The 26445-nt window shown below is 48.7% G+C and overlaps 1 protein-coding gene across 1 annotated transcript in view; it reads right to left on the bottom strand.

Moving 5' to 3' along the window:
- Nucleotides 1-26445, bottom strand: part of TMEM132D (transmembrane protein 132D) — a gene marked incomplete at both ends in the record, with an annotated part of 576289 nt that overhangs the window by 405806 nt on the left and 144038 nt on the right. The window contains one exon of the mRNA XM_080821223.1: nucleotides 12494-13382. Coding sequence (XP_080677349.1) covers nucleotides 12494-13382 — 889 coding nt within the window. The remainder of the gene's footprint in view (nucleotides 1-12493; nucleotides 13383-26445) is intronic.

Consider the following 26445-nt stretch of genomic DNA (forward strand, 5'->3'; position numbering starts at 1 on the left):
CTCAGTGGGTTAAAAGCCTCTTTGGCTCAGGTCATGATCTCAGGGTCCTGGGATCGAGCCCTGCATCAGGCTCTCTGCTCAGCGGGGAGCCTGCTTCCCCCCGTCTCTCTCTGCCTGCCTCTCTGCCTACTTGTGATCTCTCTCTGTCAAATAAATAAATAAAATCTTTAAATAATAATAATATATATTATATAATATAAACATAAATATAAATAATAAGAAATTATACACACACACATTTGAAGAGTACATATCATACATGGGTATTTTGGAAGACAGTAAAAACCCAGGTACTCACCACTCCAATGAAGAACTAGGGTATGTTTGTGTCTTCGAAGCCTCCCGTATGTGCCTCCCCAATAAAATCCTCACTGTCCCGCTTGGGACCTATTTTTCTGAATCTGGTACTCATCTCCTTGTTATCTTTTACAGCTGCACCTAAATGAACATACATATCCATCACCCATGAACGGTCTGTTGTTAATTTGATGTCTATGTTTTATCTTCACAGAAACACACTACTCTGCAACCCTCCACTGCACTTCACAGTACAGATCCGCGATCACCCGTATTGGTGTATTTAGATGTCACAGGACAATTTTTATGAACGTGTAAGGACCCCACTGCAGGAATACGTCAACATGTATGGTTCCATTATCCTGGTGGTGGTCACTTGGCTTGTTCCCAGGTTTGTACGGTAAGAACAGTGCTGCCGTGAATATTGCTTTGTGCCCTCGGGCAGACAAGTGCAAGAGGGTCTCCAGGTTGTAGACCTCAGAAGTGACCATATGGGGTCACGTGTACACATATCTCCCCTCTCATGGGGTAACCCCAAGGGACTTCCTAAAAAGGCTGCCCCCGTGTTTTCCTCCGGCAGCAACAAATGAGGCTTTTCTTCCTGCATTCACAACTCTGGAGAGCAAGCAGACTCTTGGAAACCTGGTGGTTATAAAATTGAACCGCATTTTAGTTTTAATTTGTTTTTCTCTGGTTTCTGGTGAGATGGAGTATTTTTTTCTAAACTGGACTGCTGCTTTGTGTTTTCTCTTCTCTGAGGGGCCCTTACCCATTACCTTATTTGTTTATTTGCTTTTAACTGCTGCATTACAGGTGTCCTTCACATATTCTCCGTCCTAGTTCTTTGTTGATCCTTGTGTTACAAACACCCTCTTCAGATACACGATTTGCTTTTTTGTTTTAAAAAAAAACTTCTTTTTAAAATGTCATCAAAAGTATTGATGTACCCTTTGTGGTCACTGTTCTGGTATCTTGCTGAAGGAATCTTTTCCCCACGGGGTTTATAGAGATATAAAGCTTCTTACTTTCTTCTACATCAATTTCCTTTTTGCCCCTTGGGATGCCTAATTGATCTGAAATTGACGTCTACAAATGGCATGAAATAGAGATCAGGTACCTTTTCTACTCATGTGGATAACGCCCCAGTGCCATTTTTGAAAAGTGTATCTCTTCACGCCGATCTATACCTACAGTTCTGTCCCACGAAGCATTGTATTTTCACAGTGGTTCTGGGGCTTTCTGTGTCCATTACTGTATTTGCCTCTGACGTTCCACCACCACCCTGTTTGAATATCCATGGATTGCCAGCGGCCCCTCCAAATTCTTCTTCTCTTTCCAGTCTTAGCCATTCTTGGCCTTTTGGTCTTCACACAGATTTCAACACCAACCTGCCAAGCTCCCCAAGGGGTGTCCCAGGTGTTATTCTTATTAGAACTACACTGAATCCACATATTAATTTGGGAAGAACGGACACTTCCATGCCATCATGTCTGTCTCTGAACACAATACAGCCATCTCTTCAGTTCTTAGTAATATGCATTCTGCCTAAACAATTAGCTCATTATTTCATTATGATTGAAATTTCATAATTCAGTTATACTTTAGTATTGATTTTTTTTAAGATTTTATGTATGTATTTGACAGACAGAGATGACAAGCAGGCAGAGAGGCAGGCAGGGAGAGAGGGGGAAGCAGGCTCCCCGCTGAGCAGAGAGCCCAATGTGGGGCTCGATCCCAGGACCCTAAGATCATGACCTGAGCAAAAGGCAGAGGCCCAACCCACTGAGCCACCCAGGCACCCCGGTATTGATTTCTTTAACAAGATTTTGTTCTGCAACATAGAATGCCTGGTGAATTGACAGATGTAGCTATTCCTTCATTTAAAAAGAAAGAAAGATCTATTTGTAAAGACTTGCTTTGTTCATTTTGTGGTATTGCCAACTCTGGGGACAGTCACTATCCTCACACTAGATCATCACTCATCCTCGTGTCCATTATCTTTCTCCTGATTCTTTCAATGCTTGCATTTTCCGTTGCCTTCACCCAAATTATCTCCACCTTCTCCGCATGTGTCAGTAATTCCCCCCTTCACCCATGTCTATCGCATTCCTTGTCACTTCTGTTTTGTGCTGTTTGGGGGCCCCATTCATGGATTAGATCTCTAGTCTACTTACTGTCTCTGTGTGCTTTTTTTTCATATTTGAATTCTTGATTTATTAAATTCATGTTCTTTTTTAAAAAGCTTCCCTACCCATTTAAGCACTCACAGAGATGTCTCTTTTTTTCCTGTTTTATGTGTTGTTCCAAAAGAAACTCTTCCCCTCTTGTATGTCTGTCCGTCCTTCCTTCCTTCCTTCGCGCCGGCAAGATATTTACCAAGGGGGCTGCCATCTTTGTTTTAATCTGGCCCGTGCCCAACGTGGACACCTCTGACCCAGTCCCAGCATTCCACCTTCTTTCAAAATGTGTATCAACACCTCAGTTTTCAACAGGAAGAGAGCTCAGCCAGGGCGCCGATGGACAGAGCTACGCCCTGTCTTCCTCTACACAGTGTTTTCAAACATTCCATGTCTGAGTTCGCGCAACCCTCTGTGCGTACATCTTCCGTCTGCTTGAATAACCTTGGGCATCAGGGGATCCCTCCAGTTCATCTCTGCATCTTGGATCCTCGCTTTTCAGAGGACAGGCATCCTTGGGTAGCGTCTTTTATCACTGCCTACCCTTGCACTGCCCAAAACCAGAAAGGGAAAGAAATACAAGCATTGATTTTCACCTATGCACAAGGAGTTCACAGAGTAGAGAGAAAAGCATTATCTCCCCCCGCCGTGCTCTCTTTCTCTTGCCTGTGGGTCTTCTAAAGTTTCTATCTTATTTATTACATTTCCTGTTTGGCTAAATTCATTTCTGCATTGCCCTGAGACCCTTCTCCCACTGCTCCCAGCTGGGACTGACACAGAGGAGAAGCCCCGGCAACTGTGCTTCTGGTACAATGTGGAGGTAATCAGAAAAAGATATTCTGCCTCCGTAGAAAAGATCTCCTCACACTGCTGCACCCGCGGGGTCACATTGGGGATGAGACCAGAGCATCTGAAGACAGGGTGCCGGTTGGAGAGCAGTGGAATGCGCTCGAACACCAGCCGGACAATGGTGCTGGAGCCCCGAGCTCCACACGAGCAGGACACCCCTCTCCCGGGTCTGGAGGGCACAGCACGGAGCCGGCGCTGTCGGGGGCCAAGGGCAAGGTCTTTCTGTAGGAAATGGAGACGGTGCACGGCTGTCTGGTGGATTCTCTGGCCTGAACAGGGACCACGGAGCAGGATAGAAGGGTGAACTACACGGACCTCACTTCCCACACCCGGGATTCCCACCAGCAGGTCCCATCGGCCACACACACCCCAAAGCCAGGTGGAGTTCAGGTAGGACATGTCGGGGAGGCAGGTGATCGGGGGGAGCCCAGGAGGCTCCAGGACAGCGGGAGACGGTAGAGAAGAAGCTGAGAGCGAGCGGCCCTCACGCACCTGTTCTCCTGTGTCCTCGGGCAAACGGGGAGTGTTTCATGACGACCACTTCCTGACAGGCCAGGCAGCCCTCCCCCAGCGCTCCGCTGCTGCTCAGGAAACTACAGCAGCCTTTCTAGACACGGCAACTTCATGCACCCGGAATGTGAGCAGGGCTCTGCTGTGAGGTCTACCTGCTCCCTTCTGGAAGGGGCTGAGGTCACCAGCTGGCCTGCAGCATCCGAGACAGCTTCCCTCACACGTCTGGGGCCTCGACAGGATGGGCGCGAAGACTGAGCCTCAGGTTCTGTCCCAGAAGACCAGCTGGCCTCTTCCCCTGGTGGCTCCGGGCTCCAAGGACAAGTATTCTGAAACCCACAGAGGAAGGTCGAGGCCTGCTGCGGTCCAGCCTCAGACTCCCAGGTCCTCACGTCTGCCCTGTTCTACTGGGAAAGCCGGGAGCTGAGGCCCAGAGCACGTTCGGGGGCGGGAGCCCGCATCCCCACACGAAGAGACACAGAGACTGCGCGGCCTTGCGGAACCCATCACCCTACAGTCTCCCCTCGCAGAGGCCTGAGGGAGCGGGACACCTGCAGCGTGGGGAGAGGCACGGAGCCAGTTTCTAGAAACTTCTGCTCACTCTTTGGTGACCCTCCACCCGTCCTCTGTTGGTTGGTGCTGGTATTGTTTTTGCTGGTCTGTTTAAATCACTTTGTTTTTCATACCTTCAGATTGGGGAGAAAAGATGTGGACATCTGGCTTCATTCTAGCATCTCGTTCCAGAATACCCACTGAGTCCGTCGCTTTCCTAAGTTATCCGAGGAAACGCTCATGGGTAGCTCTAAACACGCTCCTTCTTTTCTTTACAAGTCACCTGAGCCTTGTGCTAACTCCTGCCGTTTTCAGGTGACCTGATGGTGCGCGCTGGAGACGGACCTCGGTCAGGTTTGCATCTCCGCTGATCCTGAGGCATTTCTCTGCTGACGGGTCATTTACCGAATGCCTCACTGATCGTACACGTTCTGCTCAAGGTTCACTGTGGCCTCTGACTTCCACCCCACGACACCCAAAACTGGGGCTCTGTGAGCTCCAGTGACCCTCCCAGGGGACACAGTGAAAAGGCCAGGTGCCGGGGGCCCCAGGACCCCACGCCACGCACTCTCCACCCAGACCCCGTGCAGTCGGCCACAGGTGAACTCTACCCGAGGACTGGAAAGTGCCTCTCCATGTGGTGATGGCCACGTGCGCAGGGCCCGGACCTGGCCACCCCAGTCCACTACTGTCCCTCACAGCCAGTGACTGGGAGGACTCGGGCTTGCGTCGGCACCCGCGCCCCACCCCCCCACAAACACCCCAGTTGTCACAGCTCCCTCCCTCGGTCAGGGGCCAGGCCAAGGGCTGCTCCCAGTCACCTCCCAGCCCTGAGCTCTGCCCTCAGCGAGGAGTTCTTGACTGGGGAAAAACACTTAAGGGAACTCATTCCCGTAAGTGCTTTTAAAAAATGGATTTTGGAGACACTGCGGCCCCCCCCCCGCCCCCCAGCCTTGCACTTAGGCAGATGGGTTTTCGAATGTGTGTCCGGGGGCTGTGTGTCACCAAGGCCGTGTCCTGAGGACGTTAAGTCACGTGTCCCTGGCTCCGGGGACTCAGGCAAGTCACTGGACCAGCAGGGAACACTCGTTCAGGTGCCCCTTCTGGAAATGTAGGTAATCATTATGCCCAATCAGGAAGGCTGTTTTGAGGATTAAACGTGTAAAAAATATCCAAATCGCCCCGAGCAGTGCTTGACACAGATTATAAGTGTGGTTACCGGGGGAATGATCAATCCTTCTCTCGTCTCAAGTGGCCCCCACCCCCAGCCCTGCACGTCACCCCTGCAGGAGCCCAGAGCAGCACACAGAGAAACAGAGTCTGAACGTGCTAAGGGACATGAAGATGCTCCCCTCCCAGCTCCGTGCAGGGCTGACCACACCTACCAGGGACATGGACGTCTCAGTGGAGACCTACATAAACAGACAACCTTCAGGACCAAAGCCCATCTCGGACGCCCTGGCCTGGGCATGGGGTACTCCTCCCCACCCCGGGGTGCAGTGATGTGCTGGGAGGTGGGGGGTAGGACCCCAGGATGACTCAGCCTGAGCTGGATCACCCACCACGTCTTCCCGTTCACCCAGATCTATGGACCAAAGCTCGTCCAGGACATCAGAACATTCCAGCAGGTGTCACGCTGACACAGAAATGGACCGAGGTCCTTTCCTCCAGATGCTGTCAGTCTGGTTGAGAAGGAGACCACGGGTGGCCCTACATTGCAGGGTGATAGGACGGTGAGGGAGTCCTCAAGGTGACGGAAGGCAAACAACAGTGGCCGGAAGTCTGCAGAGCCAAATATGACCCCAGAGAACTCGAGACGCAAGACAAGCCTGTCTGTGTGTCCGTCCCTCAAATAACAGTAAAGATTATGTCATTTAAAACCAAAAGGCTGACCCAGTAAGAAATCCCTTTCATTAAGATAGTTGTACCAGCGCCCTGGTCAAAGGAGGAACAGCAGTTCCCAAGGCCACACCCTCACCTTCTGCCAAAACCACATCCACACGTCGGTCCACCTGTTCCCAAGAGAACCTTCCAGAACCACAACGAAGACAGGAACTGCTATGTCCACCCAGTTCCACTCATTCTGTCTCCTCTCCCACATTTCCTAGGTGCAGCAACAAGAGACAGGCCCCAAAGGGGACTGTGGAGACCGTCCTTCCTACAGCCTCCATGAGCTGCCCCACGACAGCTCCCCGCACCGAGAAAAGAGCATATGAAATACTTCCCGGTTTCCCACGTCAACTGGGAAGAGGAAGCTGACATTCGGTGCCCTTGAGGCTCTGTGCTTTGAGGCAGGAGGGGAAGCTGCTCCTTCCAGGCAGTGAGCGGCTTCTGCCACACGGAGCATGGGTTTAGCAGAAAGAAGAATGTAGGTTGCGGGAAATTTAAAGGATTTTCACGAACAATCTGATGACACACAATGTCCCCTTAATTCTAAACTCTGAACATCCCTCTGTGCAAGAGGTGAGTTCACTCTGTAAATGGTTTTTTCCCCGATGACTATAATCTAGTTCAGTGGTTTTTTAACTTGCAGGGGTATCTTCTCCCCCAGGGGATGTGTGACAATATCTGGGCACATTTTGGGGTGTCACAACTGGGGTTTCTTTCCTACAAGATCTAGCGGGTGAGAGCTGGGGAGGCTGCAGGGGCCAGACTGACCCCCCCCAACAAAATACTACCCGATCTGAAAATGTCAGCAGTGTGGGGGGGGGACCCCATTGGCTCTACTGGGTTTTAACTCGAACTGTAGCACAAATATCCAGGTGCCCCTGTTGAAATAAATAAATGACCGAATGAATAAATTTCACCTGCAGAATTCCAAATAATGCGGGTAGATATGACAGCCTGGAGGAGGTGGAGTGTCCCTCCCCACTTGGTAACTGTGAGCTACCTTCCAAAGCAGGCAGCATGGTGCGGAGGGTACAGGGGGAGGCAGTCTCGGGTGGGGGACCAGGGAACACTCCACACCAGCAAAAGTGAGGTCGTGGCCGTGATGAGTCATATCGCTGACACGATGGGACAACCAGGGTACTCTGTCTCTCTGGTTTCCACCATCACTCATCACTCCAATCTAGTCTTGAGAAAAACATGCAACAAGTCCCCCCCCACCGCCCCCGACCCCCACGAAGGGACGTTCTTTCAATTTCTGAACAGTTGAGTAAAAACGGTCACAGTCATTGGGGGGGGGGTGTCCTAAGAGACCCAATGACCACACAAATTCGACGTCCTGACTGGAGCCAAGAAGGGGGCGTGGGGCAGAGACTAGGGGACCATGAAGCAGGTCTGGTTGGTTAATTGTGACAAACGGACCACACTAATGTAACACGTGACTAATGGTGGAAACCAGCCGTGAGGCATCTGGGACTGTCCTCCACTGACTCCACAACTCCCCTGTAAATCGACATCACTCTATGACCAAAAGCTCATTTAAAACAGAGAGAACACCCTCCTTTCTCCGTCCACCTCCGGCCCACTGTCTACTCCACGCAACTCCACTGATGTCTGCTAGATGACAACAGGAGGCAAGTCCCAGGGACAGATGTCACAGAGCTCACTGGGGTTTGGGGACACCTGGTATGCACCTCCTTCCCAATGGGTTCCTCGTGAAGGAAATACCTGCACCCGTGGGATGTGCTCTTAGAGCCACAGGGAGCCCCTCTCCCACCACCTGCACAGAGAGCAGGAAGACACGAGAGCCAGCAGGAGCCTCCCCAAAGTCCCTGACCTGTTGTGAGCATGAGAAATGCCGAGGAAGGAGTTCCAGCTGGGGGTGGGAACAGGTGCTTGCGGTAGGCTGTTCTGTCCACCATCTCTCAGACACCGAGCCCAGTGTCCCCGTCTCTTATTATTTCTTGACACCCCTCATATATACCCTGCAAGCCCTTTATTTATTTATTTATTTTCCCCTGTAAATAAGTCAGAGTGGAACTGATGGCCAGCAATGAAGAATATCGCCGGCTGTACCAGGGCATACTTTACCTGAAACAGACTAAGAAAAGGACCCGATTCTAGATCAGGGCAGGTTCAAAGCTGCGTCCTTCGAGGGAGTGAAGGTCAGGGCCAATCTCAAACCACCACATTAAGTCCTAACAAGCTCAGAATCCCGCAAAGTGGGCGTCGCGAACGGCCAGTGAAGATCTTTCGAGCCTGATCCAACCCAGGCCGGGTTCTGCCCTCATCAAATACTCTTATCATCTTCTCCTACTGCTGCCATCCTAACTCTCATCTTCCCAAGAACATCGCCTCAGTAAAAATGTCTTCTTCGGAGACAGCCTTGCATGAGACCCTGTGCTGGACACACTGTCCTCCACATGCTCCCGAGCACTTAGGGTTAAACGGCAAAGACCTGAGTCACGTATACGCATTAGTTTCTAATAACCATGGGTCCACTCACTCATTCCTTCATTCAATGAATTTGGGAAGGTCTCTGACTTCGAGAAAAGCCCCTGTTCTTCAGCGTTCCAGACCTTTCCACCAGCACTTCCTGCAGTTTTCAGAACTAAGCTCATGCTATGCAAATATCTGGATCCAGCCCCGCACTCAGATCTGATGGCCAGGACCCCTTTCAAACTGGTGTCCTGTAGGGAAAAGGAACAGAAGAATGGGGGGGGGTGAGAGAACCCGCATTCTTTTCTTCCTCCAGACACACAATCAGGTGATTAGAGACCTAGGTTGCTTCTGAAATTGGCTCTCTGTGGGGGGGAGAAACGGGACAGAACCGGAGGTGAGAACATGAAGAAAGGGCCCGAGTGCCGTGGGATGCTTCAGTTGTTCACTTGAAGGAAAACATTTTCTGAAATTAAAAGGGATCTTTAGATGTCTAAGGAATGAAAGCATTTGCTTTTCTTCTTTTGTGGAGGTTTGCTTGGGAAGACAGCAGCTGCAGGAGGGAACAGGATTCATAAGATGACAAACAGTCCCACCCAGCTTCTCGGCTTCTCCGCCGTTAACACGCACACCTGCGCACGCACACACCCGGACACATATGCATACTCATACACACACTCACGCATCTGCACACACCCATCCCTGCACACACCCATGCACACATACGCACACACTTGCCTGCACACACGCCACATATGCACACATTCATGTGCACGCATATGGACACTCCCACCTATACAGACATGCACATACTTGTCTGCACACACACATGAACACACTTGCCTGGACACACGCACATATGCACACATGCAAATGCAGACACATGCACACACCCATCTGCACACAGGCACACACACATGCACACATATGCTCGCCTTGTACACACTCACCTGCATACACACATGTGCACACACATCACATATGCACACTCCTACAGGCACACAATTGCCTGCACAGGCATACACATATGCACACCCTGCACACACACCATATATGCAAACACCCATCCACCCACACATGCACATGTGCACACCCACCTGCACACACAGGCACGCACTTGCTTGCCCATATCCACACATATGCACACCACGCACACCCCCACCTGCACAAACATGCACACTCCCGCCTGCACACACACACAGATACTGTTTTAAACTACCCTTACTGATGATTTGCAGGACAAAACTGGATTCCTAGAACTGAAGGCCTGTGCATTAGCCACAGTGTCACCCTCAGGTCACAGGCACAGAAACAGCTGGGGCAGTTACTGACTGCCTTCTAGGAGTCAACTGTTACCAGCAAAGAGCTCAAATGTCAGCTGCTGTGTGGTGGGGAGGGCTCCCTCCTGTTGGTGGCACTTAATTTAGTCCCCCTCCCGTCCGTGGTCATCCTTAAGTGACTGTGCATGTCCAGCTGACACGTGACCTATAAAACATCAGCCCACCCCGACCACGTTAGCATGTCAACACAGAATGTCTAGAAACCAAAAATCACGCACTTCGAGAAAAGCACCCAAGGATACGTGGCTGGAGCGTGCAGGGTTATTAGGACCGGATGGCCGGACAGAGCAGAGCCGGACCCATTCTAAGTATTCGGAAACTATGCTAAATTAGTGTGAAATGGACTTCATTAAAAAAGATACAGTGTTTTATTATTTTCTGATTAGGAGAATTCAAACTCAATGCTAAGAGCATGACCGGAACCCTGTTCACCTCCCGCCGCTGTCACAAACCCCTAGGACTCGCTCGTCATGAAAGCATTTCAAGTTTGCAGCCAGCGCGTCCTTACTGCTGATCAGGGGACAGAAAGTGTCCCACCTCAGCGGGTCGACACACGTTCAGGAACTAACAATTTCACTACTACCTGCACTGAGAAACTAGATCTTTTCTTTACAAATTTCTGACTGGCCAACTCCGACGCAGGTACACTGTCGCCACGCATTCAAAATTCTCAAACCCTTGACGTCTAGGTTGTAGGGCAACCACATCTAGGAGTTTCAAGATGTGTTTGTTTCTGCGCTTGTAAAGATCTGGACTCCCTAAATGACAGGGCTCAGCAAAGCAAATTTCTGCGGCTTTGTGGCAGCTTGCCGATGACGGAGCTGTCCTCAGGGCTCTGCTGCCCACGTTTTAACGTGCAGTGGGCAGTCATCAGGAACGAAGTCTTCTGGGAAGTTTAATGGGACACATACGACTGCCTCCCCAAAAGACTGGAAACAGATACCATCTCCTGGAGATTTGGGGGTTTTACCCTGGGTCCAGGAATTCAACAACCAGCCATTGGCAAACCTACAGGATGGCAGAGAGTCCAAAATCAGGCAAGAACAAAGCTCTCCTTATTCCAAACCTTTGGGTTCTATCAGCAAAACAGTTCCCTCCATAAGCAACCATAGCCACAAAGAACATTATGTAAGACCGTCAATCCTGGAAAAGCAGAGCACAAAGCCAGTGAACCGTGCAGAGAGTGTGTGAGCAGCTGAATCCCAGGCTGATTCCAGAGGACAGAAGGAGAACTAATGAGGCCTCAGCCCTGCCAATGTGTTTCCGCGGCCTAAATCCCCAGGGGTCAGTCCCCTGATGCACCATCAGCCCAAGCCAAAGGTCTGTACCTGCCAAGAACCAGCCACGTCCAATCATTAGATTAATGTGGTGCATGGGTTTCTGTGTCTTTAGTTAAGATTAAAAGGTCACAATCAGCAAAGCATAAATGTGCAAGATACAAGTGAAAGAATGATTCCTTTCTGTGACTCCCCCACCCCTTAACAAAAACAAAGAGAAAGGAGAATAAAGAAAAAGCAGGTCTGAAGCCATGGGGAGGAGAGAGAACTGACCCTCGGGGCATGAACTTTAACCCGCACGGAAACTGTGTGTCACGGACAGAAACATCCTGTCTTCTGGCGTCATCGCAGGTGTTGTATGCAGCACGTGAGATCAAGTTTCCGTGCTGGGTAACAATGTCGTCGAGATGCTTTTAGGAAGACCCAATCACACGGACACCTGGGGACCTGTGCAGCAAAGCTGTCTTGTGTTTGAAACAAACAGAAAATGGTTTCATGAAAATCCCGTCAAGCCAAAGCAAGGAGCTGCCTTCACATATTCCCAGAGTGATCATGAACCCATTTTTCCCCCAAAGTGCACAGTACTCCTCTTAAATGTCTCGTCTTTGGTATTTTCTTATGTAAGCTACTCAAAAAACGCTACAGTAGATGCTTCACACGCTATGCTCTTTTATATTTTGAACACTGAGCTCTATTTCCGGAGAGAAACAAACTAAGGGAGTTCGATACCGTATCATACTTAGAACTCGCAGGCTGGGAATAGATCTGAGTTGGCAGATCTGTATCCTCTCTCCTTCAGACAACTGTTGGAATCCCATTTGCTGATGCGACTGTGAGCTCTTGGACTCCCTGAGGCGCGAAGGGCCCGGCGGGACCACCCCCGCATTCCTCAGACTTCCGATGAGACCCCAGGCTCAGACAGGGGGGCGCAGATTCGCATCCCCCGAGCTGCTCCGGGAGGGTCTGGCTGATCCTGGACATCAGAACGTCTTTACCACCGAACTGCCAACCCACTGGGAAAGAGCAAACCATACTCTCCATCCCACCCTGACAAGGGGCTTTAGGAAATTCAGAAGGCATCCCACCTCTGGGGGTGTGAACGCAGCTCTTGGGGCCGGAAAGTGGGGGGCTGGGGGCGCGGGGACAGGTGCTCCAGGGGACTCACCTGAGCGTGAAGCGATCGGCGCTGCAGTTTCGGGACACGGCCACAGGGAAGGTGAGCACGTCACCCTGCCTGGCCGTGCGCGCCGAGTACAGGATGGCCACGTTGCTGTCCAGACGCAGCTCCCTTAGCACCGGCCGGCTGCCCGTCTGGTAGAGGAAGACACTCCCGATCCTTTGCAGGTGGGGCACGGCCTCGTCCAGCCCGTCCTTCCCCGGCCGGACAGCATTGCCCTTCCGGACGTCGCCGCCCGCGCAGTCCCCGCGCGCGTCCCCCGGCTGCACAGAGTAGTAGAGCTCCACGGGACTTCCCTCGGGCGGCCCGGGCGCCTTCTTCCTCCCGGCCACCACGCTGGGGGGCCCGAACCAGGCGGCCAGCAGCTCCAGCTCGGCCACGCACAGCCCCAGGGCCCCCTGCAGCCGGCAGCCGGCCCGCACCTCCCGGGTCTCGCGGAAGGCGAACAGGCGCAGGCACGGCAGCCTCTCGCCGGGGCTCGGGGAGGCCCAGTCCCGGCCCAGCAGGTAGAACAGCACCTGCACCTTGGGTCGGCTCAGGTACACCTTGTCCCGCAGGATGTGCGCCTTCAGCTTCCAGTTAAGGGAAAACTTGTTGGTGAATCCAAAGGGGCTGGAGGGCAGCATCAGGTCCTGGGGCACCACCTGCTCGATGGAGAAGGGCCCGTAGCTGGCGTTCAGCACTGGCAGCCGCTTGGCCTTGTAAATCAGGAAGGACTCCACGCGGGACTGCAGGCTGGAGTTGCGCATGATGTCCTGGTTGGCCTCCTTCAGGAAGAAGGACACGTCGGCGTTGTTGATGTGGTAGGTCACGGGGAGGTAGGTGGGCAGCAAGGAGAACCTCTGGATGCTCTCTAGGACCCCACGGCTCTCGGTCACTGTCGGGAGGGAATCGGAGCGCAGGCGTTAGGAACCCAGGCCTGTGCTAACGAGTCATACTTCCCCCGTCTTCCTACCCCCGTCACCCATCACCATTTTCGTCCCAACCCTGCCACTGTCTCCAAATCTTCTTACACGATCCACTCACCCGATCGTAAGTATGTTGCTTTTACGGTGGGGTCCTGCCTACAACGTGCTCTCTTTTTGCTAAAAAGACCGTTCCCAGGATTAGGGGAGACCTCAGAGCGCGCCAGCGTCAACAGAGGAGGCTGCCCCTGTTAACGCCACCAGACGGACCGAGACCAGGACCAGAAATAACTTTCACAGCAAGGGTGCTGATGCTGCGTCCACATCCCGCCCGACCCTCTCTGTTCCACGTTCCATCCGGGACACGCGCTCCATGTAAGGACACTCCGGCCACCGGGCAACAATAAAAGACTTGGGGAGAAGGTGAATGAAGACAGGCGTTCACAATCACCTGAGTCACACATGCCCCTCGAGGTTCATCTGAGACGCAAAGCCCAGAAGCATGCGCTGGAAGGACCCTCCGGGAGGGACCTGACCACGTCCTGTCGGGCCCCAGTGTGTCAGACACACACCCCACGTCCCCAGGAGACACGTCTTTTTCATTACATCCGTATCCTCCCTGAAAGCTGTTTTGATCCCAGAGCACAAAAGGGAGTCTTTTTTTTTCCTTACTGAACATATCCCTCCATCAGAGGGGGAGGGGAAAAAAAAAAACAAAACTGCTATTTTTACAGTATGCCTTATTTTCTGTAAGAAAAACACAGACACAGAAATTACACAATGTAAGAACCAATTTAACGGGTTTTAGAAATGGAAATTATTGGCTTTGGGAACACTGACTTTCTAGGCACAGTTCCACAAGCCGCACAAAGCCCTGCTCATTAGTGCCCTGTGATTCTCTCTGGTTATTCTGCAGTGAAAGCAACTGGGGCCCTGACCTGCATTGTGCTAACCAGCTTCAAAGGCCCCCGGGAACACCTGTTCTGATGCTTAAAGCCCACCTGAGTCCAGACCCCAGCAGCGGCTATCCGAGAGTGCAGGAGAGAGCAGAGAACTCTGAGACAGGCTCCCGTGCACGGCTTTGCTGCACACGCTCCCAGGTGATAGGCCTGTCCCTGAACCCCCTGCCTATCCCCCCGGGGCTGGCATGTAGCGTGAGGGCGCCACCAGGGCATGTAAGCCCCGTCCAGCTGCGACACAGCAGGGCGCGACACGCCAGGTTAGGGTCCAGGCCAACCCTAACCGAGTCCTTCCCCAAGGAGGCAGCCAAGGTCTGTGTTGTGCTGAACTGCTGGAAACCGCAGAGGAGTGAGCCGTTTGGGCTGACCCCTGCCGTGATTCCATGCAGTTTAACCTAATAAATAGGAATTTCTGTCCCCAAAATCAAAATATCAAAGGTATAACCAGATACTTCATCCCTTAACAGGATGATGTTTTTGAAACTTCCTGGAAATCACTCCGGATTCGTGTTTCTTTTTTTTTTTTTTTTAGATTATTTATTTATTTGATAGACAGAGATCACAAGTAGGCAGAGAAGCAGGCAGAGAGAGGAAGGGAAGCAGGTTCCCCACTGAGCAGAGAGCCAGACGCGGGGCTCGATCCCAGGACCCTGGGATCATGACCCGAGCCGAAGGCAGAGGCTTTAACCCACTGAGCCACCCAGGCGCCCCTCCGGATTCGTGTTTCGTACACTCCTCTACTTGGCGGTGTGAGTTTTAGTGAAAGCAAAGAACGGGGGTGAGTTTTCTGCGAACGTTCTGCACCTTACGCTTCACAGTTTCCCTGGGTGCCCCTCCACCCTGCCACTCCCCGGGGGGCGTTATGAAGTCACTTCTCCGGAATGCTTCCTGGGACCGGTCCTGGGTCCTTTGCTCTACATTTTCGCAGTCCCTAGCAGAGCGCCTGGAAAATATCAGGTCCTAAATAAATATTTGATACATGCATGAACGGATGCATCGACAAAGGAATTATGACATTAATATGACAAAGAGCGGATTATATTATTAAAGCAGGATTTGGGATGCTGTATTCTCTCTGCCATCTGTCTATAATTAGAATCCTCGACCCCATCAAGAGCTCCACGTAACTGTAGCTTCTCCATACAACAAGAACACTAAGAAGACCAACATCAATGACACCGTGTCTCCTGATTCTTAAAAATACACCTGGGCGCGGTTCAGAACAACCGCCTCGAGCCATCTCCCACTGGCTTCTTGTTCATTCCAGAAAGTGCCAAGACCAAACCGTGAAGTTGCAGATCGTTCATGATCCACACTAGACACTAAGACCATGAGAAATCTCCCATCCAACACCGGACCCCTACTCCTTAAGGACACCAATCTTAATTGTGCAACTAATTACATATGCCAAGGACAATGACCCTGGGTCTTCTGACTTTATTCAGGAAAGGAATGGGGGTCACTGCAAACATCCTTGAAAGGGAAGTCATTTCTAAGCTTTCTCGCACAGATGGCCCATTTGTCTTTTTCCTGGTATCTGACTTCAATGTTTATTGCTTAAAAGGGCTCCAAATTGGCCCAAAACTCAGGGTATTTACTTATACTTCCTTTATTCTTTTTTTTTTTAAACAAAACTGCAAAAATAATGCCAATTCTGTTCCACAATGCATAGAATGGACTAAGAAGCAAAACTCATTACCCTTGAATCCCCAACAGGGGCGGCTCTTATAACCTACAAACACCAATTCTACATAAACATGAGGAAGATGTCAGATAACCAGTAAATCTCAATTAATAACCCATTAGGAAAAAAATTACATTTGATTTCGAGGCCATGGCCTTAAACACTAATCTGAAGGAAAGCGGTATGTTCCCATCTTAGAGCAATTTAGTGGCATTGGAGAGATTCTATATTAATTTTGGCGTTTTTGAAAACATAATTTTTTCCCTAAACAGTACTTTTATGAAAGATGGGGAAGATGGCAATTTGAGGACCAACCTTTACATACCCCCCAGGCCGACCGGAGAGCAGAACCTGAGGGGATGGGCTAGCAGGTACAGGATTCTCACCTGTGTTGACCGTGAAGTTGGGACGCCAGCTAGCACGTACAGGATTCTCACCTGTGTTGACCATGAAGTTGGGACGCCAGGCAGGAACCACAGGGATTCCTGAGAGGTCACACGGGACACCACGTGCAAAAATATACGGCACGGTTAAGGCTGCCACTAAAATGCAGAAACCCAATTAAGTCTCGATTTCCAATAAACAGAAACATCACAGGGGCATGTGTATAAGAGAAAGTACATAAATCTGTTGTTGACTTGAGATTCAAATGCCCTGGGGAATCCCGTATTTTTATTTGCTAAGTCTGGCAACCTAAGCATGAGGTCATAAAAAGAAAACAGCAGGCAGCCTAGAGGAACTCCCCTGATGTATTTAAAAGCAAAATGGTGCTGAGGCTAGTGGGCAACTTTTGCAGTGAACTGAGTTCAAAGACCCACAAGGAAGCCTGGCCACCTGCACGGAAAGCCCCAGGGAGTCAGGGTGTCTTGCTAACAAGGAACAGGAGGTGTGACATCGCCTCCCTACACTCTGGGGATGGGTCCAGGCCAACCCTAACAGAGTCTAGAGCCCAAGAACTTTTGGGCCCTGGGTCCCCTGCTGGGAGTATCAACAAGCCCCATGCGCCTCCACAGGGCTCAGGGCTCAGGGCTCACGCTACAAGCCGCAGGGGCACAGCATGCGAACACAGGCTCAGTGGCCCCTCCGGATGGATGCTTGTTGGGAACTCTAATAGGAGCAAGGGAAACCAGGGATGAAGAGAATACCCTCTGTTCTGTGAAGGGAAATTGCACCGCAAAAGATGACCCTCATAGAAGGACAGCCAAAGAGAAAAAGCAAATAAACAAAACGCAGAAGAGGAATGAGACCTCGTCACAAAAGGTGCCAAATAAAAGGAAAACATTTAAGAAGGCATTCGGGACGCAGGGGAACAATATAGCTTTGCAGAATATTCACCAAAGAACATGGAAATGCATTTTACACGGAACAACTTTCAAGCCCTCCACCGTCCAGACCACACAGGCTCTTTGTTACTTCTAATGCAATAAAGGGTAAGAGGAAAGAAGATCTGACAGTATTAAAAGTAAGGGATTTAAAATGGTTCCAGAGGCAATAAAACAGATTTGAAAGAGCAGAAAATTGAATTTATCAAATGAGATGGGGAACTTTGGAAGCTTTCCCTAAAGGTAAATGTTAAAGACAAAGAAATAAAAACAGCAGGGGCCAGGCTGCCCACTCACGAGTCACACATCAGTTGTTCAACAAAGATAGTGGGGCTTCTTGAGAAGATACCAGAAAAACCCAAGAGCAGCATCACAGAAAGATAACAGAGAAGAGAACACATTCCTGATTATAAAAAATAAATATTTCACCAAATTCCAAGAGAACAGAGAGCACCACCACTTTAGATCTCTCCTGAGGACACTTTTTATTACTTTCTTCGTGAAAAGTTGACACAATGTTGCATTGGTTTCAGTTGTAACAATGGTGATTCTACAAGCTTGTCGCTACTGTTGCACTCGCCAAGAGTGTGGCAACAATCTGTCACCAGGTAACACTATACAAGACATTTGTTAATGTCAACAACAAAAAGAATTATTTATCCTTGAGGAGATCACATTCCTCCAGACCAAATGAAGATGACTTCACTGTGCAGAAGAGTCTAACTCGTTTAGAACAGCGAAGCCCCATGATGCGGCAGCCAGCCTACAGGAAGGAGGTTGATGGGGAAACCATGCAGACATGCATGTTTGCTGTAACCTTGCCCAAGGTCAGCGAGCATCAAGGGTGAGAAGAGGTAAAGGTGGGGGGAGGCAGTAACAGGCAGATGACTTTACAGAGAGCTGCACCTTACAAGACCCTGTGAACTCCAGAAAGTTCCAAAAGTCACAGACGGAGATGTGCCTCCAGGAAGTTGGATTCGAGAGTGTTCAAGACGACAGACCCAAATCAAAGTCCCTAACTGCCTCAGCTCACCCGACTTGCCCCTTCCCACTCCTGAACACGGATGGTTACCCTACACAAAGACGAATAATCAACAGTCCGCGCCTCCTCCCCTCCCAAACCCACACCTGACATATCTTCAGCAGGTTTCCTGCCCTCCACCTAGAAAACAGAATTCACCAGAAAGGAACCCTGCAGGAAATCAGTCAGACCCATCTTTGTATATGTACTTATATATATCTTTCTGTGTACAGATATAGACACAGATATGTAAATATAATGTATATATAGATACAGATGTATAAATATAATATATATATATATCTCAATATATACACAAACACAGATATATATAATGGGTCCGTGTCCTTGACAACCCTCACCAAAAACCCATCCTTGTCAACTATACCTCAATTGAAAGAAAAAATCCTTACGTCCCAGCAACTTTCTGCCTCAAGCTTCTACATCAGTTCTGTCTCCTTGCGAACTGGATAAGCCCCTTTGATACTAAAAATATTGTAATGCTTCACATATCACGTTGAAATAATTCTATTTTTTTAAAGATTTTTTACTATTTATTTATTTGACAGAGATCACAAGTAGGCAGAGAGGCAGGCAGAGAGAGAGGAGGAAGGAGGCTCCCTGCTGAGCGGAGAGCCCAATGCGGGGCTCGATCCCAGGACCCCGGGATCATGACCTGAGCTGAAGGCAGAGGCTTTAACCCACTGAGCCACCCAGGTGCCCCAAAATAATTCTATTTTAAAATAGAGTGTACTCAAACTTCAAAAACAAACACCCTGGGCTTCAAATCTTCCCTACTTACCACCTCGTCTCACTGCTTCTCATCATATTCCTAAGCACGCACATATCCGCCATGAGAAATATGCACACAGACGTGATTAGATTTACATCAATGACTATAGACACACACAGGCACCCACATACCTACACAAACACATGTGGTCGACTATGGTCACTGCCATAGGCTCAATAATGCCGCCCAAAACATATCCACAACCTGACCCCCAGAACCTGGGAATCTGTGACCTTCCATGACAAAGAGGGCTTTGCCGATGGGATCCAGTTCAAGATTTTGAGATGGGGAGATTACCCCAGATTATCCAGGTGTGCCCAAGGTCATCACAAGGACCCAAATAAGGGAAAGGCAGGAGGTCAGAGAAGAGAGAAGATGGCCCTTGCTAGCTCTGAAGTTGAAAGAAGGGGCCATGAGCCAAGGGATGGAGGCAGCCTCTGGCAGCAGGAGAGGCAGGACGCTGCTCTGGGCATCAAGGTGAGACCTCTGGCCTTCCTGCATTTTTAAAAAATCACTGAAAGCATCATGTCTTTTGCTTTGTATGATTTCTTTTTTGCAGATAAGGAAACCAAGAGGCAGAGGGACCCACACCGTGGCCGAGGTAGCGCCATGCTGGACCTGGGGGTGGGGGGTGGTGTGGACAGGAGGTGAGCTGGTGCTGATGGGCACAGGTGACAAGAGCTGACTGTGGAGTCCTTCTGGCCCCATGTCCCATAATGCCAGGCCGTGGGTCCACTACGGAAATTGGCAGGACCCTGCAGATCGGGTGCCACCCTCCCTGCCCCCAGCAGGAGCCAGCTGTTCTACATTTCCTTAATGGTCTGAATGCTGGGGTTTTACTCCCCCCATTCTACTGTGATCTTATCACTTCGCTGCCGTCCTTGTTGTTAATCCTGGAAAGGTGTCCTTGGCTGTGCGATGACTCCCACGTACAGTCACACCCTACAGCTCAGCATCCATGACGTCCTGGCATTTACTGCTCTCCTCCCGGTCTGGTCTTGACATGTGGTTCCCACTGCACTGAACCTCCACGCCCACCAGTCTGATCATTCACCAAACACAGCCTCCCCGGCCCCTCCTTTGCTGCTCTCCCTCTCTGCGAGTTATAGTGGCCTCCCCCTCAAAGCAAATCTCTAGCAGGAAAACTGCCATCTGTCCCGGAACACGGCCAGTCAGGGCTTCCACATCTAAGAAACCCACCCCACTCACCCCACTCCAATGGCATCCCCACGCATACGCAGCCCCCGACGCTGGTTTTCGCCTTGGCCCTGGAGCAAACTCTGCTTTGCATTGCAGTAAAGTGAACTTACTTCCTCCACCAAGTCACTTATGTAATAACTATGCTCCCTTAGTTCTGGACACAGTCCTATATGCTCCGGAAGCATGGGTGACCCTGTTAGTCTTAGCAATCCCATGTGTCACTTTATCGTCCTCACTTTACAATGAAGAAGTGGAGAGGCCGGTAGTCAGTCAAGCTATTTGCCTGCAGTCACACAGGTGGTAAGAGGCAGAGACACTACTCAAACCCCACAGTCTGGCTCCCTTACCACCCCACAAAGTGACAATCCAGGAGTCAGTCAAGGACCCACATCTGTTTTGCTCATCCTTCCATGTGAAGTCATACTTTTCCCAGAACATGGCATGAGATCGGTGGCACGACGCTTGACAGTTCCCGGTGGCCCACACAAAAGCATATTTTTAAAATTGTGGCTACCCATGTATGTCCCTTAAGGAGTATGGGAAATGATGTGATTCACACCTCAAGCCCAAGAATCATGGACGCTACAGCTTCGGTCGACACCATGTGAAGCATTTCATGCTAATCTGTCTACAGGATTACAGGCTAAGGGCTTAAAGAACCAGCCACCACTCAGAAGTGACATGTGCAAGGCCCCCAGACCAAACGCCAAGTTGGACAGTCTGGGGTCTTAGGACGTATTCCCCAAGGGAGGACATGTTAGCTTCAGAAAAACACAGGAGCTGTTCTTTGGGACCTCAGTCAACACAAGAATACTTTCAGAGACATCTGTAGGGCTCTGCACACACAGCCCCCCTTCCCCCTGGCACTGCCCAGGGAATCCAGGAGGAAGGTCCCGAGATGGAGATTAACACATTTCCTTTCAATGCACTGTTCTCAATTTGCTTCTAAAACCCGAATTTGTCGTTTCAGTATTTCAGAAGGGAATCGGTTCTTGTATGTCAAGCACAGTTTCATGGCTTGAATGAGTCAGGAAACGGGTGTTTCGCTGCCGCTTCTCAAAGGAGCCAGATGACTGAAGGAGGTAGCCGATGGCAAAGGCAGCAGCCCCCTGTGTAGATTTAAGTGCGAGAAGCACTCTCATCTGAAGAATAATTTGTTATGGGAAACGTGTTTGGAGGCTGTGAAGTTATCTTCAAAGCAAGACACATTTCTGCCTCTCTGTCCTCGCACAGCCAAATTGGACAGATGCTGTCCAAGGTGCTGAGACCAGTTCCAAGAGGAAGAAGGTCTCTATCCTCACGAGGAGACATCCTGGTGAGAGGGACACATTTAAAGCACCAGTAATGAGTCCGTGCAATAGGATCTGATGCAGCAGCAAGCCATGAAGCGAACAAAGCAGGGGTGGAGGGTGGCACGACCAAGTCAAGTCAGACTGGAGTCTAAGACGGGGAGAGGCAGCGAGGAGCTATATACATCCCCATATATATCACTCAAACTCAGGCCGTGTCAGTCTTGACATTTCACGAGCTAAATGCAAAAGCCTGGAAAACAGCAACTCAGATGGTCTCAATCAGGAACTCTCCAGCCAGGACTACTGAGGATAAACTGTCATTGCACAAAGATGTTTTGTGCACTGCTGAATATTCATCAGCAACCCTGACCTCAACCCACTAGGTGCCAGTGGAACCCCCCTTGCTCAGTTGTGATAGCCACACTTGTCTCTAGACATTACCAAATGTCCCCTCAGGGTATAGTTGCCAGATAAACACAGGGTCTTATTTACATATGAATTTCAGAAGAACAATGAATACTTTTCTTCGTGTAAGGGGGCCCCAAATATTGCACAGGACATTGTTTATCTGAAAATCAAATCAATCAGTCTGTCTTTTTATTTGCTCTACCTGACAACCCTAATTACAGGAGGCATAATCATTCTTGAGAACCACCACACCAGTTTTATTATTTAAAAAACTGCACATATGTGAGCCACGTATGTAAGTATGTGTGTGTACGCAGTTCCTACCAAAAGGACACAATCAAATGCCCTGACCATTCAGATTAGTGAACAGACTATTGCAACTGACCTAAGTGGAATACTCACTTAGATAAGATTAAGGAGAACAGGATCTGTTATTACCAGATTCTGAAACTAGAAATGAAAGTCATGTGCAACGTGATATATTTTTCCTCTCAAACTTGGCAAATGGTTTTTAATTTACAATGAAAGATGCTGCCTAGAGTCAGCCAAAGCTATACTGCCAAACAGGGCTCGGGAGGAAGCATATCTGGGGCCATATTGCCTGGAGATGATTGACACTATCAAAGAGAAGGTTGGAATTTCCATTCTCTCTGCCCCATTCCTTGTATTCCTTGGAATCTACTCCTAGACATAAAAAAATAAGGAAGTGCCCAGGAAAGTCTATATTTTAAGAATGTTCAGTATAGTGTCAGGCTTAAAGTTAAAATTTAAAAAATCGCAACAAACTAAATATCAAATGAAAGTATATATAACCACTTCTAACCCATTAAAAGAGCCAAAATCCAAAATACCAGCAACAGCAAATGCTGGTGAAGATGTGGGGCAACAGGAGCTCTCACTCATTCTTAGTGGGAATGCAACAGTACAGCCGCTTTCAAAGTCAGTTTAGCAGCTTCTTACAAAACCAAACATACTCTTCCCATCCAATCCAGCAATTGGGGCCCTTGATATTTTCTCAAAGAACCTGCAAATTTATGTTCCCCACAAAATGTGCACCTGAATGTTTAGAACCACTGTATTCATAATTGCCAAAACTTGGAAGCAACCAAGATGTCCTTCAGTAGGTGAATAGATAAACAAATTGTGGTGTATCCCCAGATGATAGAGAATTATTCAGTGCTGAAAAGAAATGAGCTATCAAGCCATGAAAAGACATAGAGGGACTTTATAGGATTATGGCTAAGTGAAAGATGCCAATTTGGAGAGACTACATACTGTCTGATTCCAACATATTACATTCTGAAAAAAGGCAGAACTATGAAGCCAGAAAAAAAGACCAGTGTTTGCCAGAGGCTTGGGGGGAGGGGGAGGGGGAGAAGGGATATTTAAATAATGGGAGCACCAAGGGTTTTTAGGGCAGAAAAAGTATCCCATATGGTCTTATCAGGATGGATACATGTCATATACATTTGTATAAAACATTTGTATAAACCGGTAGACTATATCCCACTAAAAGTGAATCCTAATGTAAACTATGGACTCTAGTTAATAATAACGTATCAGTATTACTCAACTATTGCAACAAATGTCCCACACTACAGCACGGGTTTATGGGAGCACTGTACTTTTCACAAAACTATTTCCTGTAAATCTACACTTTTAAAAATAATCAAGTCTATTAATTTTCTAAACTAACTTTTAGTTATGTTGTTGTTACTGAATTCTAGCTAACTTCAACAGAGCTGAGAAAATACACGCTGACAAACATTTAAGAAGTGCCAAGACTTGCTTTTTTAAAAAATCTTATTTATTTGTTTATGTATGTATGTTTGAATGTATGTATTTATCAGAGAAAGAGAAAGACAGAGAGCACACAAGCAGGGGGAGCTGCGACCAGAGAGACAAGCAGGCTTTCCGCTGAGCAGGGAGCCTGATGCAGGACTCGATCCCAGTACCCTGGGATCATGACCTGAACTGAAGGCAGACACTTAAATAACTGAGCCACCCAGACGCCCTGCCAAGATTTGTTTTAAAACCCAGGATTTGTGGGGTGCCTGGGTGGCTCAGTGGATTAAGCCTCTGCCTTTGGCTCAGGTCATGACCTCAGGGTCCTGGGATCGAGCCCCGCATCGGGCTCTCTGCTCAGCGGGGAGCCTGCTTCCTCCTCTCTGCCTGCCTTCTCTGCCTACTTGTGATCTGTCAAATAAGTAAATAAAATCTTAAAAAAAAAAAAAAAACCAGGATTTGGTCAGTTATAATGGATATTCTATGTATACCTGAAAAAAATGGTTTGTTCCTCCAATTTTCTTAAATTTGTATTGTCCAGATATTCTTTTTTATTTACTTATTTGTTTGAGAAAGAGAGAGCATGAGAGAGAGAAAGAGAGAGAGAACAGGGGAGAGGAAGAGAGGCAGAGGGAGAAGCAGGCTCCCCGCTGAGCAGAGAGCCCGATGCAGGACTCGATCCCAGGACCCTGGGATCATGACCCGAGCCGAAGGCAGACCCTTAACCATCTGAGCTATCCAGGTGCCCCAAGATATTCTTTACTCTTATGGAAACTTTGTCGGCTTTGTCTATTAATTATTGGGAGGCACGTGTACAATTCTCCCACTATTATTTTGAACAAAGAACAAAGCTGAAGGCATCACAATCCCAGATTTCAAGATATTCCACAAAGCTGTAGTGATCAAAGCCGTATGAAACTGGCACAAAAGCAGAGGCACGGATCAGTGGAACACAGTAGAGAGTCCAGAAATAAGCCCATGAATTCACAGTCAAATAATCCTCACCAAAGGAGGAAAGAATATGCACTGGAAAAAGACAGTCTCTTCAACACATGGTGCTGGGAAAACTGGACAGCCACACGCCAAAGAATGAAACTGGACCCTTTCTTACACCACACATGAAAATAAACTCAAAATGGCATAAAGACCTAAATGTGAGACCTGGACCCACCAATTTCTAGAGTAGAACACAAACAGCTATTTTTCTGATATCAGCCATAGCAACATTCTTCTAGATACATCTCCTGAGGCAAGGGAATCACAAGAAAAATAAACTACTGGGTCTACATCAAAATAAAAAACTTCTGCACAGCAAAGGAAACAACCAACAAAACTAAAATACAACCTACTGAATGGGAGAAGATACTTGCAAATGACATATCCAATAAGGGGTTAGTATCCATAATATATAAAGAACTTATACAACTTGGGGCGCCTGGGTGGCTCAGTGCGTTAAAGCCTCTGCCTTCGGCTCAGGTCATGATCTCAGGGTCCTGGGATCGAGCCCCGCATCGGGCTCTCTGCTCAGCAGGGAGCCTGTTTCCCTTCCTCTCTCTCTGCCTGCCTCTTTTCCTACTTGTGATCTCTGTCAAATAAATAAATAACTCTTTAAAAAAAAAAAAAAAGAACTTATACAACTCAACACTGAGTAACAGTAATAATAATAGTAATCCCACTAAAAATGGGCAGAGGAGGGGTGCATGGCTGGTGCAGCTGGAAGACAATTTGACTTTTGATCATGGGGTTATGAGTTTGAGCTCTACACTGGGTGTAGAGATAACTTAAATGAATAAACACTTAAAAAGAGGGGGGCAGAGGACCTAAACAGACATTTTTCCAGAGAAGACATACAGATGGCCAAGAGGCACATGAAAAGATGCTCGACACCACTCACCATCAGGGAAATGCAAATCAAAATGACAAGATAACATCTTACACCTGTCAGAATGGCTCAAATCAAAAAGACAAGAAAGACAAGTTAACAGATTTGCTCCATCTGTATTTTAAAACTCAAAGGCTACAATTCTTGCTAATAGTCAGTATTATTTAGATTTACTACCATGTTTACATTTTCTGATGCTACTCTTCTTTTACTGAATGATGATGCCACCTCTGGGATCATCTTACATCTAATGAAAAACACTCTTTAGAACTTTGCTTGTGTGTATTCTGGAGAATACACAATTTAGTATTTTGCGCGTGTGTGTCTGGAGATAGTTTGTCTCAGGCTTTGATGATGTCAATCATTTATTTCACCTAAGTTTTTCGAAAATATTTTCACCACATATACAACTGTACATGGACAGCTACTTTCACTGAGCACGCTACTGGTGTCAGTCCATTGTTCTTTCTTACACCCATAATTTATGTACGGAAGTCAGGTGTAAGGCTCCTGTGGCTCCTTTCAAGATAACTGCTCTCTCCTTCTCTTGTGGCTGCTGATAAGATTTTCTCTTTTTCTTCTGTCTTCAGAAAATTTCCTAAGATTTACATTGGCATGTGTGTAGGTGTGGGGATGGGGCTGGGAGGGTGGAGGGGGTGTGTCTTTATTCTCCTGAGATTTCCTATTCT

Source organism: Martes martes (assembly GCF_963455335.1).
Source record: "Martes martes genome assembly, chromosome: 13".
NCBI classification, from domain to species: Eukaryota; Metazoa; Chordata; class Mammalia; order Carnivora; family Mustelidae; genus Martes; species Martes martes.